Source organism: Salvelinus sp. IW2-2015, linkage group LG1 (assembly GCF_002910315.2).
Source record: "Salvelinus sp. IW2-2015 linkage group LG1, ASM291031v2, whole genome shotgun sequence".
NCBI lineage: Eukaryota > Metazoa > Chordata > Actinopteri > Salmoniformes > Salmonidae > Salvelinus > Salvelinus sp. IW2-2015.
Genome location: NC_036838.1, coordinates 56729132 through 56750657, shown reverse-complemented (window position 1 = coordinate 56750657; position 21526 = coordinate 56729132). Strand labels below are relative to the sequence as shown.

Sequence of the window (21526 nt, the reverse complement as noted above, 5' to 3'; positions counted from 1 at the left end):
TCGGACTAACGATTAAGAAGATACTTGTATCTAAATTAACTATTGTTGTGTCATTTTACAGAAGCAGAAACAAAATAGAAGAGACATGATTGTATTTGGAAACAATGCAGTAGAACAAAAGGAACATAACACTAACAAAATGTGTGTTATAATGGTGAAGCATGTGCCAAACATACCTTGAGTCTCTATTGTGGAATTTATGCATGAACTTGGCAGCTCCCTTAATTGAAAATAATTCAGAAAACCATTTGGCAATTCAAATACTACCCTTCAAATACAGCACCCGTCTGTCACCAAAACCCCTTGTCATCAAGGAACTGTTTTTTGTGAGTTATACAGCTGTGGTTAGTGTACGTGTGAAAAATCGCTGGGAGGGACACTTGAGAACCTCTCAGATGCCATTTCAAGTGTGAGGTCAACAGTGCAGTCAATGGTGGAAGACAGAGTTACTCAGACTTGTCTAGCACCATTTTAGCAATAAGTACGCGGGTCATTCCACGAAATGGGTGCATTTTGCGTCCCATTGCTTTATTAAAGCAGCAAAATAACTAGGCCTTTACAATGATGGTGAAACTGGTAGAAATTTTTGGATTAAGCTTTCTGCCKATATCAGATATGTCTATGTCCTGGGAATTGTTCATGTTACTTACAACCTCATGCTAATCACATTAGCCTAAGTTAGCTTAACCGTCCCGTGGGGAGGACACCAATCCTTAAGTATTCTTKAGGATTGGCCCCTTTTTTTCCAATTTTCACCTAAAATGACAAATGATATGTTTAAGTTAATTTCTTAAAAGTTTACATGTCCAAAAGCACCCATTTTGTGGAATGAGCCACGTGTGTTCGTTTGCTGTTCAGTCCTTGATGAGATCATTCTCACGGCTCACTGTAGGTTCAGCACACTGTCAAGCTGGTTGATTCATAGTGTAGCTTTATTCTGCCCCTAAATGAATGGCCTTGCTGCTGTAGTGTTACATAGCAAGAACGCACAGGCCTTTGTCAATCTTCCCTCAGAGGTGAAATTGACACAAGTTTACCTGCACACTATTACAACACTTCGTGGTGTTAGGACAGTGTGTGAATGTTTGCTACCAAGTGGATAAAGTTAAAAATCACATTTACCAGTTAACAGGACATGGTAAATGGAGTCACGAAGGTTATGAGGTTGAGTGCACTCCATCAAACCTGGACACTTTATTTAGAGTGTTGTTAATTKATTCAGTTTCATGACTGCACATTGGAAGTCAGGGCAGGGCTGCATCTGTTTTGTCTATCACTCTGTAATACAACACCTTTATGAGTTCATGTGAAACACCATGTGGAAACACCATTTGAAATATTTGCAAGAGGAAGGAGCTACAAGACAAAATTGCATCACTGATCCAGTATCAACACTATTTTATATAATTTAGATATAAAGTAGTCTAAGTAAGCACTTGTGTGACAATTATATAACAATGTACAAAACTAGTAACAAACATACGGCACAACAGGAGTAATACTGCACGTAAACACATACATACAAATAGACATACATTATCAAAAAAGAGGACTCTTCTTTCCATCAACAACAGCAACACATTTCAAGACAGCCTGCCTCCAGTGTGGTGAATTACTTATGCTGCCAGTCGTGGAATCTTGCCCCACATACTGGTTATAAAGCATGCCTCCAATTTCTCACTGCGACATAAATGTTACCTTTTATACAGCCACGTATCAGAGAAACAAGTGATTTTCTTTGTGATAGCACACAGCATGGCATAGCCTGGATCTACTGACCACCTTGGACTAGTAGGTAGCCTAGTGGTTAGAGCGTTGGACTAGTAACCAAAAGGTTGCAAGATTGAATCCCCGAGCTGACAAGGTACAAAATCTGTTGTTCTGCCCTTGAACARGGCAGTTAACCCACTGTCCCTAGGTTGTCATTGAAAATAAGATTTTGTTCTTAACTCACTTGCCTAGTTAAATGAAGGTAAAATAAGCTCTGCAGAAGGATGCATATACTTTGGTGTCTATCAAAGGCGTTGGAGTTCATTTTTAAGCCCCCGGCAAGAGTCAAGACCACTGCTGGAGTCCAGCTCTGCTTCGGACAGTCTTCTTGGGAGTGTGTAATGAACTAAAAATAAAGCTGTCAATTTGAGTAATGGCACAACTTGTGTGTTTATTAAGATAGCRTGAGGTTCAGGGATGGATATGAATCTAGCCCTCGAGCCCGAGGTAATACTTTTCAGACCAGCCTAATAGAACTTGTGCCCAAGTAGCCCGCKGGCTAGAGAAACTTTGTCTTTCAAATATTGCATGACACAGATTTTGGATCCTGTCTAGTTCAAATTGTGGTCTACTAGCCCGGCTGTTCAGTGCCGAAAATCCTTAAGTTCCATCCCTGCTGAGGCTGCTTMATGACTTAAGGAAAGATTCTATCAAACATGTTCTGCGCTTTTATTCTACAGATAGAGCACTTTAAATAAAAAAGTAATCTGCTCTAGTTTATTTTTTACACCTAGAATCTACCTGATTATTTACTATTAGGCGGTAACTAACTAGTAGCTTGTAACAATGGATACTAACTGGAACTTAATTGTTACTACAGTATATTGTACCAAATGGTACACATTGTTCATTATTCAATTAATTCCAACACAATCAAAAGTATACTACCGTTCAAAAGTTTGAGGTCATTTAGAAATTCCTTGTTTTTGAAAGAAAAGCATATTTTTTMAACATTAAAATAACATAACATTGATCAGAATTACCGTGTAGACATTGTTAATGTTGTAAATTACGAATGTAGCGGAAAACGGCAGATTRTTTTAATGGAATATKTACATAGGCGTACAGAGGCRCATTATCAGCAACCATCTCTCCTGTGTTCCAATGGCACGTTGTGTTAGCTAATCCAAGTTTGTAATTTTAAAAGGCTAATTGATCATTAGAAAACACTTTTGCAATTATGTTACCACAGCTTAAAATTGCTGTTCTGATTAAAGAAGCAATGAAACTGGCCTTCATTTGTGGGTTCGATTATAGGCTCAAAATGTCCAGAAACAAATAACTTTCTTCTGAAACTCGTCAGTCTATTCTTGTTCTGAGAWATGAAGGCTATTCCATGCGAGGAATTGCCAAGAAACTGAAGATCTCGTACAACGCTGTATACTACTCCCGTCACAGAACAGCACAAACTGTCRCTAACCAGAATAGAAAGAAGAGTGGGAGGCCCCGGTGCACAACTAAGCAAGAGGACAAGTACATTAGAGTGTCTAGTTTGAGAAACAGACGCCTCACAAGTCCTCAACTGGCAGATTCATTAAATAATACCCGCAAAACACCAGTCTCAATCTCAACAGTGAAGATGCGACTCCGGGATGCTGGCCTTCTAGGGATGCTGTTCTCCATATCWCCAACAAACTAACATGGTCCAAGCACACCAAGACAGTTGTGAAGAGGGCACGACAAAACCTATTCCCCCTCAGGAGACTGAAAAGATTTGGCATGGGTCCTCAGATCCTCAAAAGGTTCTACAGCTGCACAATCGAGAGCATCCTGACTGGTTGCATCACTGCCTGGTATGGCAGCTGCTCTGCCTCCGACCGCAAGGCAKTACAGAGGGTAGTGCGAATGGCCCAGTACATCACTGGGGCCAAGCTTCCTGCCATCCAGGACAACTAAACCAGGTGTTGTCAGAGGAAGGCCCATAAAATTGTCAAAGACTCCAGCCATCTAAGTCATAGACTGTTSTCTCTGCTACCACACGCAAAGCGCCAAGTCTAGGTCCAAGAGGCTTCTAAAAAGCTTCTACCCCAAGCCATTAGACTCCTGAACACCTAATCAAATGGCTACCCAGACTACTTGCATTGCCCCCCCCTCTTGTACACCGCTGCTACTCTCTGTTGTTATCATCTATGCATAGTCACTTTAATAACTCTACCTTCATGTACATATTACCTCAACTAACAAGTACCCCCGCACATTGACTCTGTACCGGTAGCCCCCTGTATATGGCCTTGCTATTGTTATTTTACTACTGCTCTTTAATTACTTGTAACTTTTAWTTCTTATACGTATTTTTTTAACTGCATTGTTGGTAATGGGCTCGTAAGTAAGCATTTCACTGTAAGGTCTACACCTGTTTTATTCGGCMCATTTGACTAATAAAATTTGATTTGATTTGTACACTAAAATATCAGTTTTTTTACATTAAACAAATGTCCCCAAAATGAATTATTCACATCTGGTCCTTATAGTGTACTGCATACGTGAACACACACACTGTATGCTGCTCTGTCCCTAATATGTTGCTGATGCATTTTAAACATCCAACAGATGGGCGGGATTATGGCACCATGCAAATCATGCGAACACATAATGTTCAGAGTTTCAAATGTAAAACTGAGTCATCTGCACCACATGCTAAATCATATAGAACATATATAATATCTGAATATAAGGTWAAAAAATGCATGCAACCAGTCCTAGTTTAGAAACAAAATATAGTCACTACGTTATTTCAAGGTAATTCAGCTGTATAGCTGTATACCTAAGTTCTTTCAATAAATAACGTATCTTGTCATACGTTAACTCAAGATATCCTTAAGTATCACTTCAATGGTACGGAAATATGAAACCAAAATGTTAATAATTATATAAGACCTGAAGCGGTAGCACTCACCTTACCGTATTTTCAAAGAATCTATGACGAGATGTAAAAATATGAGTTAACTTACCCTTAATAACTCCCCCCTCTTCAACCCCTAACCAATGAGCATTTTAAGGCTTGATGAGCAGAACAGCCGTTAGGTCAAATTTTACTACTACAACAAAAAAAGGAACGATACACAGAGTTATGTGACCTATTACATTCATAGACCAATGATACTGCTATGTCTCAAAAGTGCTGTCAGTCTGTGTCTTGAAATCACTAGCATTTCTGTCTTTACAATCTGTGTCAGAGGACACCTGATGTACATTATAAATCAAAATCCTAATTTATCTTTGACATTTGACAAGCCAAACAACATATGCTATAAAACCAGGCAGGCAAGGATAGTATTGCTTTAAGAAAAATTGGGTGATTCAGATATTGCGTGAACACAATTCAATATTAAATTGTCAACATAAAATTGTTAAAAGCAATTCTCAAAACGTAGGATCAACTCTTAATCCTGTAGAATCATATTGACAAGTGATCTATAATCTGCAGAGAGCAGAGATCTTTGTTAGCTATGTTCCCTATTAACCATCTACAAATACCTCGATAATCTATAGCGCCCTCGGTGCCTCTGTTGCTACCCACCCCCTCTGCATATCCTCCCACAGTTTGGTTTAGTAGAGATTTCAACAACTGCAGGGCTCAATCAAAACATGTCAGCATCACATTCCTAGGATAGACATCGATCCAGTGGTTCGACACAAGGCCAATAGATAGARGTGTATTGCATGCTGCCTCTTACTGACTGGGTAGAATAACAGCATCACTTAATCAAGATTTCTCTTCCATTGCTAGCAGCTGCTTGGTACTGTATCATCTGGGAGGATGATACACTACCCCGATGATGTCATTTTGGGGTTTCTTTGATACGCATCCTTTTAATGAGATTAGAAATAGTTCAAACTAACACCAAACCCAAGTTTCAAGTGCCACCTGCTGGCTATTAGCTGAAGAGGAAAGAATGTCACTCATGTAAATGATCTCTTCTGAAACCCCTGTTTTTWATTTTTATTTTGTCTCGTACCTAGTAGGCATCTCAATGACTGTGATCAGTGGTAGTGATGTTCCATTCAACTTGACAGTTTTAACTCACATTCCTTTTCTCTGTGTGAATGTCTGTTACAGAGCCTTCTGATCCAAAATATACCAAGATGAAGGTGATGAAGTCGAAAGTGACAGATAAATCTGCCGAAGGGCAGAAGGGTAAGTGCAATGTGATGGATTTCTCCTCTGAACAGTCAAATCAAGACAGACAACCACCCAATGCAGTCACACACAGGCAAAGGGTAAATAACAAAAAAGGCAGGAATCATAGCCCGTTATTGATTGTCAAGATATAGTTGCAGGCATAAAAATGTTAGGTTGTGCTGTATTGACAGAACAATTGTTGCAATGCGTGTGCAACACGGTGCTCCAGCGTCTTTTACCGATAGTTCGCCAGTAAATCGAAGGTATGTAAAGTGTATCAATTGGACCTTCCAATACACAACTAAGAGAAGAGAAGATATGAGATCATTTTCAGTACAGATGACATTTAGATCGTCATAAATGACAAGCTTCGTCAAGAACATCACCAAATAATGTCTTCTGCTCTTGTGCTATCGAGAGGAAGTTGAAGAGATCCTTCAATCATCTGGGCTTCCAAAATCATACAGGAGCACCCTGATTAAATATTAACAACACCTACTACAGTGTCAATTATACTAGGAATTAAGATATTGCCGAAAAGGACCATTCTCCAGACAAGCACATGAAGAAATACAAGCTGCTTGCTATTGCTTCAATCAGCTTAAAATGTGAAGTAGCAGTCAAATCACCATGTCAACCCTTCTAGTGAACCAATCATGTCAAACACTTCTCTGTCAACGCCATCATAAGGCAATATCACCAGGCAGTCATTGGGTGATATTGGAAAAGGAATGGGCATGAATATATTTCGGATTCAGCAGAAGAACGAAAAAGGAGAAGTTTATCGTGATTATGAAGAGTGAAGAATGAAAAGTGCTGTGAATTGTTTTATTTACTTGCAGTTTACAAAAGATACATCACAAAACTGTAAGACAACACGCTTATTCTAGAAAAACTAAACTGAAGAACTGATTTAACATCAAGAGAAATCTGTCAAACCTGTGCTGCATGCTTGACAACATATCTACTTAGTCAACAAATCTAAACAGAAGATTAAGTTTGAGATCATATTTGACCAGTAAACTGAAGCGTTTAAAGAATTTTCACTGTGGGGAAGATTGAAATGGGAAGACTGGACTCAAAAGATGGATGTCTGACAATAAACTGTTTGGTAGAAGACATCATCTGATATCTCATCTTCCTCAGCTGTTTTCCAACTCAATTTACAGCCAACTATTAATATGCACTGTAACTGGCACAGAAAAGGACTCTCAACAGCCCAACCCTATGGACAACCACCACATATTAAATGGGACCTTATTGGATGCCAATGAGGACTGGCATATCTGATATCTGATACACCAAAGTTGGTCAGCAGATTTAGTATAATTTAACACCACTAGTTCTTAGTTAGTATTAATAGGCCATCGCCATAGAGAAAACATACCTTGTATGCTAAATATTAAAATATATAACTAAGACTAAGACAAGCAGCATAATGACTTATGAAACAATATAATTGCTGTTAATTCCATGATTTGATGTACTCAGAAATTCATAATGGTTACAAATGTATTTATACAATTAATCTTCCATACTTTTTCTTTCAAACATTTGTTCCATCAAATAATCTTCTGAAAAACCTTAGGATGTTGGTTCTCTCCAAGCTGTGTGTGTGTTGGATGTTTCCATTGTCCTTGTGTTTCATGTTAATCGTATGTATCTATGTACATGTATGTATGGATTCGTAATCCTGTCGAAGTTCCCAAGCCTCTCTCAGGTGCTTTTGTCAGGATTAATGTTTCCTGTGCTATGTCCTTTCTCTTGCTGTCATGTTGCTTGTAAAGTGGAAGGTGCTGGGGGTGCTATGGAAAAGCCCAACCACAAAAAAGGTATGCAAGAGAAAAGGAAACTCCAGCAACTTGAGTTTCCATTAATGTGTCTTTCTCATTGTACAATCTTAGAAAAAAGTTTCCACTGTGGAAAGGGTTCTACACTGAACCCAAAAGGCCTCCACATGGCACGTTTTTTTCTAAGAGAGCATACCTTATACTTTTTTTCTGGGTGTTTTACTGTACCAAAGCATGGTGGATGAAAGTAAAGACTGTGTTGCATGTAGGCTACTGTATACATTATCATATGAATGGTGTAATTCCTGTATGTGTATGACTCAGGTTTTCAGCGTCACAACAGATGCACTTCATTGTAGAATTCTAAAGAAATGACAAATCCATTAATACTGACAAACTATCCTTAAAGGGCATTGCGGATGATTGCTATGAGGTCCTTATATTGTCTTGCAACCTAACTGTAGCTTGTGCAAGAGAATACAAGTTGAGTATGTGGGAGGACAGATTGGGCCCTTCATGACCTAGGTTTTAGGTTATGGGTTTCCAGAAAATGTTCTTACAGACAATTAACATCTGCATCAAAAATGTTTTGCTCATGATTACTCATCAGTGCTGTGGAATTATGTTCATGTTCAGTTACAGTAGTCAAGTAAAACAGAGAAATATGGATGGAAATAGGATGGATGACCAAACATAATTTGAAACAGTTGGGGTCAGATTGACTAAGTATCTGCAGCGGTGCTAATTGCAGCTGTTATAATAAAAATGAGACATCACATTAAAGCTGAAATCTGCAAAGGGAGCAACAGCACCACTGTTCGCCCCAGCCCCTTTGTTATTGTTTTGTTTTGTTGATGAAACAGAGATGAGCATCCAGCATCGTGGCATTGTTTGAAGTAACTTATTTGTTGATGCAATATCTCTAACAGGACATGGTGGTTTCACCAACTACAGATTTCAGCTTTAAAAGAAACATTTACAGTAACATAAATATTAAGAGAACAATGATGCATTGACCTAAAGTGAAAATAATCATACATCATGTTTTTTGCTTAGTTGGCTTCATTTTGGTATGAAAATAACACGTGCAAACTTTGCATATAGGTGTATTTTCTTGCTAGATGTGGCATGTGATTTAGGGCAGTATTCTTGACCTGATACTACTAGTCTACTCCATATTTTGGTGTATCAGCCATTGCTTTAACAAGAGTGTCTTGGGCTTATTAGTTGTACTATGACTACTTCTACAGTAATATTAGGTCCGAATATGGCCCTCAATCCCTTACATTCAAAAAGTCAAATATTACATGATATTAATGCATGTAATAATTCAGTGATTATAACTGTATTAGACATTATGTGTGTTAGATTTGGTCATCCATTAATGCAAATCTCAATGGTTTTAAGCAGTAAGTGCTAACAATGTAATCAAATAATTTTGCCATTTTCTAATGATGTATTCTTTGTGTGTGTGTGTGATCAGTCAAGAAATTCAGATCAAAAGTCCCTGGAGTTATGATCACGCAGTATGTGGAGGAAATACCAGAGGGGAAAAGCCACCCTGACTTCACACGCAAGCCCATCGCATTAACTATTCAGGAGGGTAAGGAACAGTTAATTACGTAATATTCTGCATTAACAGGCATAGCTATCCTATTATACTGCAATAAATGTTGTGTGTTCTGCTATTGCCTTATAAACAAAGGNGTACAAATGTATTATTCCAAACTGCAGCACATAGGAATTGGGTCAACCAAAATGGGAACAGTGCAACCCCACTGCAGCGGGGGTGCTGATGGGATTAACACATGTGGTCCTCTGTAGCTCAGTTGGTAGAGCATGGCACCTGCAATGTCAGGAGAGTGGGATTGATTCCCAGGACCTCCCATAAGTAAAAAAATATATATATAAAATGCACACATGACTGTAAGGTGCTTTGGATGAAGGTGTCTGCTAAATGGCATATATTATATTATGTCCTGACTAAGACAAGCAGCAGAAGGACATGTAGGGATAGTCCCGATTGCATTACTTTACATCTCAGTTGAGACATTTATATCATTTGGAGTAGGTTCCACAGGCTTCAGGCCATGACATGTGACAGTGGTCATAAGGCATGTGATGTATGGTGGAGTCCACAAAATGCAATCCTTACAGACGGCTCATATCAACTTCATTTGCAACAGAAATGAAATGTAGACTCTACATAATTTATGATTATGATGACCTTCTATGCCCTACCCACTCACATACCAAATCCTTATTTAACCTTGCACACTTAGATTGGTGACACAACCTTTAATAGAGGCAGTCTGTTAAGCTCCTTATTAAAGCATATGCCATAATTAACGCCTAGCTCTTTCATCATTGGGGGTAGTTGTATAACAAACGTTACACATCATATTTGGTGAAAATGCAATGTATTCAATAACATACCAAACAAATACAGTCCGACCTATCGCACTAATCCTTATGTAAAATTGTATCACCAAAAGGATGGACTAATTATACACCCAAATACGGACATATACTGGACATCAGAATAAAACACAATGGTTCAAATTGCTACTATTTACGAGTATTCTATGACTCTAATCACAAATCAGGCAAGTTCGGGGTGTTCAAAGCCATTGTGCATGGTGAACCTACACCCAAAGTGACATGGAACCGAGCAAATGGAAAGATAGACGATCCAGAGAAGTTCCAGAGCAAGTATGACGAGGCGACTGGTGAACACACCCTAGAGGTAAGCATGTTTATCACCATTCAGCACCAACTGGTTCTTATACTCAACAATAAAGGGGACATGTTGTCAATTTCAGTTCCATCAAATGCTGCCGAATCTCTTGACTTCTACACGTCCCCACCCTTTTTACTCCAACCTTTATATTTCAACCCTTTAACATGAAAAAATGTATTATAATAATTATTGGTTAAATTCCTGGATTTTCAAATAAATAAAGCAATTACCCTTGAAGTATATTTCAATAGATTTGTTTTATAGACCTTAACAGCAGTCGATGGGAAGTACGTAGTTAATACATTATCAGTTTGCCTACAGATCCCCAAAGTAAGTGCAGAAGATGCCGACACCTACAAATGCTTTGCAACAAATGAGTATGGAAAGGCTGTTTGCACTATCCAGCTGAATGTCATTGAAGGTAGGACATACAAAAAGAGAATTCTAACACATCTAATCTAAACCTCTCTTAACCAATATTTATCTTGTCATGCAAGTGCATTCTAATGATTTAAAAAAGAATGATCAACACTTTAAGACATAAACATTACGAATCGTTTCTGTCCAGTTGGATTCAAAAAGACAAAGGAATTAGCCAAGTCCAAAGAAGAACAAGAAGCACTCAAACCTGGGTCTTTTAGAACAATGTTGAAGAAGCGGTAAGAGAATGCATTACATTGTACTCTATTAACAGGTTGTGTAAATAGGTCTTGAACAGGTATTTTAGTGGTTAAAATTCTGTTTTCTAACTCCTAAACCTTTCAAACAGACAACCTAAACCTCTAAAAAGAAGGTAACAATAAGTTAAAGCTCTCTGATTGAAAAGGGTTCAGGTCTGGAAAAAACGCCCTAAGTGACAGAGGGAAACACGATGCTGAATAGATTTGTATAACAGGAGACAATTAATTAATAAAGCAGACTAAATACAGGCTGCAACTCTGCAATAGCAATTCAAATGAATGCATGCATGGTAAATGATCATCCTGTGTGACTAAACACCTCTCTCTGCAACTGAATCCTGGACTTCCTGACGGGCCGCCCCCAGGTGGTAAGAGTAGGTAACAACACATCCACCACGCTGATCGTTAACACAGGGGCCCCTCAGGGGTGCGTGCTCAGTCCCCTCCTGTACTCCCCGTTCACTCATGACTGCATGGCCAGGCATGACTCCAACACCATCATCAAGTTTGCTGATGATTACCAACAACGATGAGACTGTCTATTGGGAGGAGGTCAGAGACCTGGCCATGTCGTGCCAAAACAACAACCTGTCCCTCAACGTGATCAAGACAAAGGAGATTATTGTGGACTACAGGAAAAGAAGGACTGAGCACGCCCCCATTCTCATCGATGGGGCTGCAGTGCAGCAGGTTGAGACCTTCAAGTTCCTTGGTGTCCACATCACCAACAAACTATCATGGTCCAAACACACTAAGACAGTCGTGAAGAGGGCACGACAAAGTCTATTCCCCCTCAAGAGACTGAACAAATTTGGCAATGGTCCTCAGCTCCTCAAAAGGTTCTACAGCTGCACCATCGAGAGCATCCTGACTGGTTGCATCACTGCCTGGTATGGCAACTGCTCGGCCTCCGACTGCAAGGCACTACAGAGAGTAGTGCGTACAGCCCAGTACATCACTGGGACCAAGCTTCCTGCCATCCAGGACCTCAATACCAGGCGGTGTCAGAGGAAGGCCCATGACTAAACCCTAGTCATGGACTGTTCTCTCTGCTACCGCACAGCAAGCAGCTTCTACCACCAAGCCATAAGACTCCTGAACAGCTAATCAAAGGGCTACCCAGATCCCTATTTTACGCTGCTGCTACTCTCTGTTTATTATCTACGCATAGTCACTTTTGTACTCTACCTACATGTACATATTACCTCAATTACCTCGACTAACATTGACTCTGTACCGGTACCCCCCGTATATACCCTCGCTATTGTTAATTTACTGCTGCTGTTTAATTATTTGTTACTTTTATTTGATATTTTTTACTTATTGATTTTTTACTTGACACTTTTATTTCTTAACTTTTTAAAACATTCTAGGTTATGCACTTTTAAATAAGCATTTCACTGTACACCTGTTGTATTCGGCACATGTGACAAATAACATTTGATTATATTTGATCTGCAGTGGAGATGTCCATGAGCAAAAGCCACTCGAATCTGAAGAGAAAGTTTGGGAGATCCTGATGAGTGCCGACAAGAAAGATTATGAACAAATCTGTGCTGAGTACGGCATCACTAATTTCCGTGGGATGCTGACAAAACTGGCTGAAATGAAAAAGGAGAGAGAGGTGGAACAGGCACAGGTATAGTACTATGGAATATCTTTTTACTGGTATTATTTTGAAGAAAACACCAATAAAGTAAAAGGGGAAATGTGTCAGTTACCTGTTTGATTTTTCAAAGATCTTATGGTTTCTCAGTCATTTTACTGTACCTTTTTATATTTGTCTGTTTCAGTTTATTGAACATATCAGTTCGCTCAAACACATCGGAGTCAATGCTGATGAAAATGCAACATTTGAAATTGACATGGATCTTAAAGATGCCAGCAGCAGGATTTTCCTCTACAAGGTATGAAAGCTCATACCAAACTGTTCAATACCTCTCCTGTTTATTTCATTTACATAAGTATTCAGACACTTTATTCAGTACTTTTATTGAAGCACCTTTGGCAGCAATTACAGCCTCTAGTATTCTTGGGTTTCTGTCTCGCCACTCTACCATAAAGACGTGATTGGTGAAGTGTTGACAAGATGGTTGTCCTTCTGTAAGGTTCTCCCATCTCCACAGAAGAACTCTGGAGCTCTGTCAGATTTACCATTGGGTTCTTGGTCACCTCCCTGACCAAGGCCCTTCTCCCCCGATTGCTCAGTTTGGCCGGGCAGCCAGCTCAAAGAAGAGTCTTGGTGATTCCAAACTTCTTCCATTTAAGAATGATGGAGGCCACTGTGTTCTTGGGGACTTTTATGCTGCAGAAATGTTTTGGTAGCCTTCCCCAGATCTGTCCCTCGACACAATCATGTTCTGGGAACTCTACGGACAATTCCTTCGACCTCATGGCTTGGTTTATGCTCTGACATGCACTGTCAACTGTGGGACTTTATATAGACAGGTGTGTGCCCTTCCAAATCATGTCCAATCAATTTAATTTACCACAGGTTGACTCCAATCAAGTGGTAGAATCATATCATGGATGATCAATGGAAACATGATGTACCTGAACTAAATGTATAGTCTCATAGCAAAGGGTCTGAATACTTATAAAATAAGTTTCAAATACCTGTTTTTGTTTTGGCATTATGGGGTATTGTGTGTAGATTGATGAGAATTTTTATTTATTTAATCCATATGTAACTTAACAAAATGTGGAAAAAGTCAAGGGGTCTGAATACTCTCCGATAGCACTGTTTCTACTTCCCCAGACTCAGATGAATTTTTGGATACTATTTTTATGTCTCTGTGTACAGTTTAAAGGAAGTTGCCAACTAAATTTAGCGCAAATGCTAAGTAGATTTAGCGCAATGACAGGAAGTCCATGGGAACAGCTGTCGACTTCCAGTCACTGTGCTAACGCTATTTAGCATTGGCTCACAAAACTACCTCGAACTTCCTTCATAATGGACGCAGAGACATAAAACTGGTATCAACGAGTTCATCTGACTCTCGGAAAGTAGATAAAAATACGATAAAAACGATATATATACTCTGCAGGATGGTGTTATGGTTCCTTACACCGTTGAGATGGAAGAAGAAATGAAGCACCAACTGAAACGAGTTGGCAAAAAGTTCATTTTCACGATCAAAAATCTAGACCCGGAAGATGCTGGTCTCTATTCAGTGGATGTAGAGGGAGTTAATGTCTTCTCCACCGATTTCAAAAGTGAGTACAAATGCAAATCGCAGTCTAAATAGAGACTAGAAAAAATGCTACAATAATATGATTATTACAAAATAGTTAATGATACTATGTGGAATTAAAGCTAAACAAGAGCAAATACATCATACTATACATTTAGGGAACTACAGCATTCAAGGACTAGAACTGCAGTATTTGTAAAATTGGTGTTTGAAGAATTTGACAAGGATGACAATATTATTGTGTGAACTAGATGGGCTTAGTATGTATTATTCCCAACTCTCTATCCATCTTTCAGTTCCACCTGTAAATTTCGCCGTCAAAATTGAGGAGGTGAAGGCAGAAGAAAGACAAGATGCCATCTTTCAGTGTGTCTTAACGGCACCTATGGCTGAGATTAATTGGATGGGCAAGAGTGCCCCGATAGAAAATAATGACAAATTTGAAATCACAGTGTCTGAAGACAAGCTCATTCACAAGTTGTTAGTGAAGGATTGTCAGCCTTTGGACGCTGGTATCTACGCAGCTGTGGCAGGTATCCATTCCTGTAATGCCTGGCTTGTGGTGGAAGGTGAGGTTTTTCAATTTTCTCATGGAATGTTTTTGAACAATCTTTCAGCATATCAGTTATATTCATAAACCATATAAATGAACGGTGAATCACACACACGTCACTGGCTACCATTATATTAAATAGCTCGCAAATTCTCTGATTTAGTTGACAAGAACCCTGCAAACAAAGGCAAGAAGATAGCTCGCAAAACAACCCAGGCTGGAGGAGGTGATTTGGATCTGGAGAAAATAGCAAAGGAGCAGGCGGAAAAACACAAGAAAGACATGGAAGAGAGGATGGCGGAAGCAAAGATAAAGGCTGCCGAGAGAGGGGTCACTGACGCAGCCGCCCAGGCTGAGAAAGAGGCCACTGATGCAGCCACCAAAGCCGCCAGAGAGGCAGCTAGGGCTGCGGAAGCTAAGGCTAAGGCTAAGGCAGAGAAAAAAGCTGCTAAATTAAAAGATGCTAAGGAGAAAGCAAAGGCAAAGAAGAAAGCCTCAGGTGGTGGAGCTGCAGGAGGTGGGGCTGCAGGTGCAGGCGCTGCAGGTGGTGGGGCTGCAGGTGCAGGAGCTGCAGGTGCTGAAGGTGCTGGGGCTTCAGGTGCTGGGGCTGCAGGTGCTGGGGCTGCAGGTGTTGGGGCTGCAGGTGTTGGGGCTGCAGGTGGTGGGGCTGCAGGTGGTGGAGCTGCAGGTGTTGGGGCTGCAGGTSGTGGGGCTGCAGGTGGTGGGGCTGCAGGTGGTGGAGCTGCAGGTGATGGGGCTGAGGGAGATTCTGGATCGGAATACGAAGACATAGTAGTAAGCACAGATGAGTCTGATGAGGAAGATGGAGCCACAAAAACAAAGCGTGTGAGAAGCGGCAAAGTTGTTCCAGACACGTTCATAGGTAAGAAACTATTTCTTCCACTGATAAGATTTTGAAGTAGTTTAAATGGAAGACATTGTGGCCAGTTTCCCGGACACAGATTTAGACAAAAAAACACGTTCAATGGAGATTCTCCTTTAAGCATGCTTTTTAGTTCTGGGAAACTGGCCCATAGAGTATATCCACTACACTAAGTATAGTTCACCCAGATGTCATATTTCTATGACTGGGATGACTGTCTCAAGGTCATTAACATCCGATTGTAATTGAAGTCACTGATTGACCATAGAGGATTCATTTAGGTAGGGTAACCTCTAAAAGCACTACTTAAATGAATACTTTGGGATTTTGGATATTAGGCCCTTTATCTATTTCACCTGAGATGAATTTGTGGATACCACTTTTCTGTCTCTGTGTCCAGTAGGAAGGAAGTTAGAGCCTATGCGAGCTGATGTGAACCTAACCCGAGTGGCGCAGCGGTGTAAGGCGCTGCATCTCAGTGCTACAGGTGTCACTACAGTCACCCTAGTTCAAAACCGGCCGTGATTGGGAGTCCCATAGGGCGGTGCACAATTGGCCCAGCGTTGTCCTGGTTTGCCCGGTGTAGGCTGTCATTGTAAAATAAGAATTTGTTCTTAACTGACTTGCCTAGTTAAATAAAGGTTAAATGTAAAAAAAGAACAATGTTAAAAAATATATGCCAACAAGCATTAGAACAATGACTTCCATCCATTGTGCTATCTCTAGTTAGTAACTTCCTTCAAACTGCATGCAGAGACATAAAAATGGTATCCACGAGGTTATCTGGGGAAGTAGATACAGGGTCTCATTGCCAAAATCCCAAAGTATCCCTTTAAGAAGTACCTACCATAAAAAAAACAAGTAAAGGACACACACCCCTGACAAGTCAACTAAGATAAAAAATCCTCTAAGATACTTGTTGCTGTATGCATCCATTTTAAAATTATCTTTTTTTTGTTATCGCTTTGGCTTCCAGTCTTTATTTTCTGCTTTTGCATCCCATAATGTTATTGTAATCATACTTTCGTAATCATGCTATCGCTATTTGTGTTACCATAATGTGTTTGCAATTGTATTTGTTATTATACTGCTTATAAAACATTAGAAAACCTTATCAGCCAAGACAATAGCATCCACTTACAGTAAGAAACTACATCCATGTTTGTAACAACTGACATACATTACCAGTCAAAAGTTTGAACACACCTACTCAATCAAGGGTTTTTATTTAGTTTTACTATTTTCTACATTGTAGGATTATGCTGAGCACCAAAAAAGTGTTAAACAAATCAAAATACATTTTATATTTGACATTCTTCAAAGTAGCCACCCTTTGCCTTGATGACAGCTTTGCACACTCTTGGCAGTCTCTCAACCAGCTTCACCTGGAATGCTTTTCCAACAGTCTTGAAAGAATTCCCACATATGCTGAGCACTTGTTGGCTGCTTTTCCTTCACTATGTGGTCCAACTCATCCCAAACCATCTCAATTGGGTTGAGGTCAGGTAATTGTGGAGACCAGGTCATCCGATGCAGCCTTCCATCACTCTCCTTCTTGGTCAAATAGCCCTTACACAGCCTGTAGGTGTGTTGGGTCATTGTCCTGTTGAAAAACAAATGATAGTCCCACTAAGCGCAAATCAGATGGGATGGCATATCACTGCAGAATTATGTGGTAGCCATGCTGGTTAAGTGTGCCTTGAATTCAAAATAAATCACAGACAGTGTCACCAGCAAAGCACCCCCAGACCATCAAACTTCCTCCGCCATGATTCACGGTGGGAACCACACATGCAGAGATCATCCGTTCACCTACTCTGCGTCTCACAAAGACACGGCGGTTGTAACCAAAACTCTTACATTTGGACTAATCAGACAGATTTCCACTGCAGATTTCCACCGCAAGCATGCCCATTGCTTGTGTTTCTTGGTCCAAGCAAGTCTCTTCTTTCTATTGGTGTCCTTTAGTAGTGGTTTCTTTGCAGCAATTTGACCATGAAGGCCTTGTTCACGCTGTCTCCTCTGAACAGTTGATTCCACAAACAAGGCACACCTGTTAATTGAAATGCATTCCAGGTGACTAACTCATAAAGCAGGTTAAGAGAATGCCAAGAGTGTGCAAAGTTGTCATCAAGGCAAAGGGTGGCTACTTTGAAGAATGTCAAATATAAAATACATTTGATTTGTTTAACACTATTTTTGGTTACTACATTATTCCACAATGTAGAAAATAGTAAAAATAAAGAAAAACCCTTGAATGAGTAGGTGTGTCCAAACGTTTGACTGGTATTGTATATTATTGTCAAAGGAGATGCAACATCTAATTATGTGATTAGCTTGCACATTTTGGCATATTGTAGTTTACATGATTATTAATCAACATCAGTTCATGGAACATGGTCTGATTTGATCATATTAATGTACTAGCAAACCAACTTCATTACAAATGAGTTTGCCTTTAAAATAAATATAAAATTCACAAGGTAAATACATACAATTGAAATTGTTTGACATCAACTTTAAATTGATGATCACCAATAGATGATGATGAGGAAGCTTCAAGTGAGCAATCGGGGAAACGTGGGAAACGCACAAGGCAAGGCCCACTGCTCAAGGAAGAGATTGTTGGTAAGATTTTGTGAAGGTTGCATTTGATGAACATGCATGGAAACAGGTTGGTTTAATATCAAAGTCATTTGTCGGAAATGACTTTGGCACGCCGGGCCTGATAAATTAAGGAAATCTTTGTTTAATCAAAGAAATCCTAAACGTAATATTTACACTGACATTTAGGATTAATATTAACCCTCAAATGTATGATGCGTTTGTTATTGAAGTTTATATACATTATATCAAGGGAGYTAAAAACAAAACATTTTATGCCATAACTGTCATTCAAAATAGGTCCCACAGAAATAATTGACCAAAACTGTGGCACTGTAGTTAAAAATAACATCTGCTACATTATGATGTACTAATTGTCATAATTTGAAAAACATTTTCATAAATCCATAGGCCTATTTGTTTACTTTAGAGTGGACTGTTCTACACAATATAGCGATAAACTTGATGAAGCGGTTTGTAAAATGCATACACATTGCAGGTCACCAACCATGTCTAAATAATGTCCAAACAAACAATTACTGTCCCTAGCAGGAGCATCCATCACTTTGTGTTTGAACCTCAGATAATTACTTAGTAGGGAAAGATTGAATTTCCAACCAAGTCGAGCTCGAGTACCTTTCTCTGAAAGTGCTTAGTTGGTTGTGTTAGCTTTTTCTTTTGATTATTAACTGCCTTCTAAATTTAACAAATAATAACAAGCACAGTTTAACATACTTCTTATTAATCTTTATGTAAAATGAAAAATGTACATAGCATGTACATAATTACCGGTCACTCTTTGAAATACAAATATGACCTAATGTTTGTGTTTTATACGCCACGTGTGTGTGCTTCGATGTTTCATCTGTATGTTATTTGTGCGTTGTGTTGACCCATTTGTGAATGTTTGCTTTTGAAAAAGGGGCTCTTTATTTTTTTTAACCTTTTTTTAACTGCCTTGTTCAGGGGCAGAATGACAGGTTTTTACCTTGTCAGCTCGGGGATTCGATCTTGCAACCTTTCGGTTACTTGTCCAATGCTCTAACCACTAGGCAAGGGGCTCTCTTTTCATTACATAGATTGGTGAAGGAATTTGCCAGGTTACTTATTCAAGTACAACAAAAATAAGTTTTAGGTAAAAGGATAGTGTCTTCATATTTCCTCAAAATGTTTTTTATTTTGAGGAAAATGTCAATTACATCCAGCTACTAACCAGAGTAGTTATGGATACGTAAGGCTTGTCAGTTTCTGGAACTGTATTGGATAAGTAATTGGAACCGAATTCTTCACCACCCCTTCCGTGTTAAAGTTATAGTTGTTGTGCAATTGTTATTGTTGCTATTGTTGCTTTTGTTATCGTGGATGTGGTTGTTACTGCTGTTGTTGCTGTTACAATTGTGGTTCTCTACAATGCCTTACCCAACAATAGTCCACAAATAATCAATGAGTGATTGACAGTGATTATAATAATCATTACTAGGAAAGATAAATAGTAATGGCACAGCCACAGATGCCAAAGTCCAAAAAAGAAAGGCAAAGAGCGGAGATGGTGCTGGTGGTGCCGGACCAGCAAGCGGTGGTGCGTCTGCCAACAATGGTGAGGCTGCAAGTGGCGATGAGGCTTCAAGTGCCGATGAGGCCAACGAGCCAACAGAAGCTGCTAAGCGTGGCAAGCGCACAGGCCGCACAAGGCCAGGCCCAATACTTCAGGAGACGGTCATTGGTAAGATCACGGATACTGCATTGACTACTGCATGGGAGGCACCCTTCAAGGATCAAAGTCATTTGATAAAACAAATGACTTTTCCGGTTTGAGGCTGGGCATACAGAACACACATCCTTACTTATTAGATCCCTGACCCTTTGGGATGATGGTGTTCTTGAATAAGGGTGGCTTTAACAATGGTTAACAATCCATACTTCACATAGACATTGATTATCATACAGCACATATACATCTATTCTAGATGTTTCATAGTTAATAGGTTTGGGAGGAACTTTTTTATTTTATTAAACCATGTAGTTTACAAGTAATTTCAAGCAGGGCATATTAATGATGGATGACAAAATTGCATCCATGTCGCCGCCTTAGTGTTTGTGTGTGCTACAGTATGTTTAAAAAGCATCTGTGTTCGTAGTTTGTTTGTCTTAACAAACATTCTTGCCTGTGTAACCTAGTACTATAATAAGTGCTGTGAAATCCCCAAAATGTGGTCTCATTACTAAAACATAATCACGTCAGAAGATCACAGAAGACTCAAACCATATTTCAGGAAGATAAAAATGAACATGAAACGTCAGCAACTCATGAAAATATACGAAGATTGAAGTGTGAAAACATAAGAATGGATTTGATGGTTTGAAAGGTGATGTAAACATATAAGAAGAATATTTATATATATATAAATATTTCAATCATTATTTGAATATGTTGGTAACCCATTGTATAAAAGTGATAATGCCCTCGACTTCGTCTCAGGCTTAACAACACCCGTACCAATATATCTTCCAAACACCGGCTTCTCGGGCATTATCGCTTAAATAAGAAGAGCTCAAGCTTTAGAAAGAGAAACACAGATATATGAAGACTTCTTGCTTTGGAAGCCGCCTGGAAGATAAAACCTCATGTTTTAGAAAGTGGCATGAAAAAAACCTGCACCTCTTACACATAACCATTGTCATAGCCAAGAATGAATGGCTTCATTTTTTCACACAGTACACTGAAGATATGAATATCTCTTGTCAATTATCACCTTGACCAAAGAGCTATGGCAGCAAACAAGAATGAAGGCCAAGAGTGAAGAATAATACTCATGCCATACCCAGACTAACAGAAAGACAATATAAAGGAAAATAAAAACATATCAACAAGTTCCTGAAATAACAATATGGAAAAACTCAATCTTCAATATTTTGCTTAAACAATCAAAGTAGAAGAAGTGACATTTTGCGATCTTCATCTACGCTGAAGTTCAACGCTGTCTGTTTTTAATCCGTCACACCTCTTAAATCATTTATATTCAAACATCACAATTTACATTTGAACATGTATTTTATAGATAAACTGCTTAATAAAATACATGGAATTTAATAAATGTAAACAGTAATGTGTGATTCAGGATTCTGAGGACTCGGAGCTTAGGTAAGTCACTGAGATGACTGTATTGTGTGCCATGCATACATGCATGC

General features: G+C 39.3%; 1 protein-coding gene across 1 annotated transcript in view; it reads left to right on the top strand.

Annotated features, from left to right (window-relative positions):
* Window positions 1–21526, top strand: part of igfn1.1 (immunoglobulin like and fibronectin type III domain containing 1, tandem duplicate 1) — a 29305-nt gene that overhangs the window by 1683 nt on the left and 6096 nt on the right. Inside the window, 13 exon segments of the mRNA XM_023997130.2 lie at window positions 5831–5908; window positions 7681–7725; window positions 9167–9286; window positions 10290–10429; window positions 10745–10844; window positions 10992–11082; window positions 12565–12742; window positions 12897–13010; window positions 14151–14319; window positions 14594–14866; window positions 15014–15733; window positions 18275–18361; window positions 19818–20060. Of these exon segments, the coding sequence (XP_023852898.1) occupies window positions 5857–5908; window positions 7681–7725; window positions 9167–9286; window positions 10290–10429; window positions 10745–10844; window positions 10992–11082; window positions 12565–12742; window positions 12897–13010; window positions 14151–14319; window positions 14594–14866; window positions 15014–15733; window positions 18275–18361; window positions 19818–20060 (2332 nt within the window). The 5' untranslated portion in view covers window positions 5831–5856.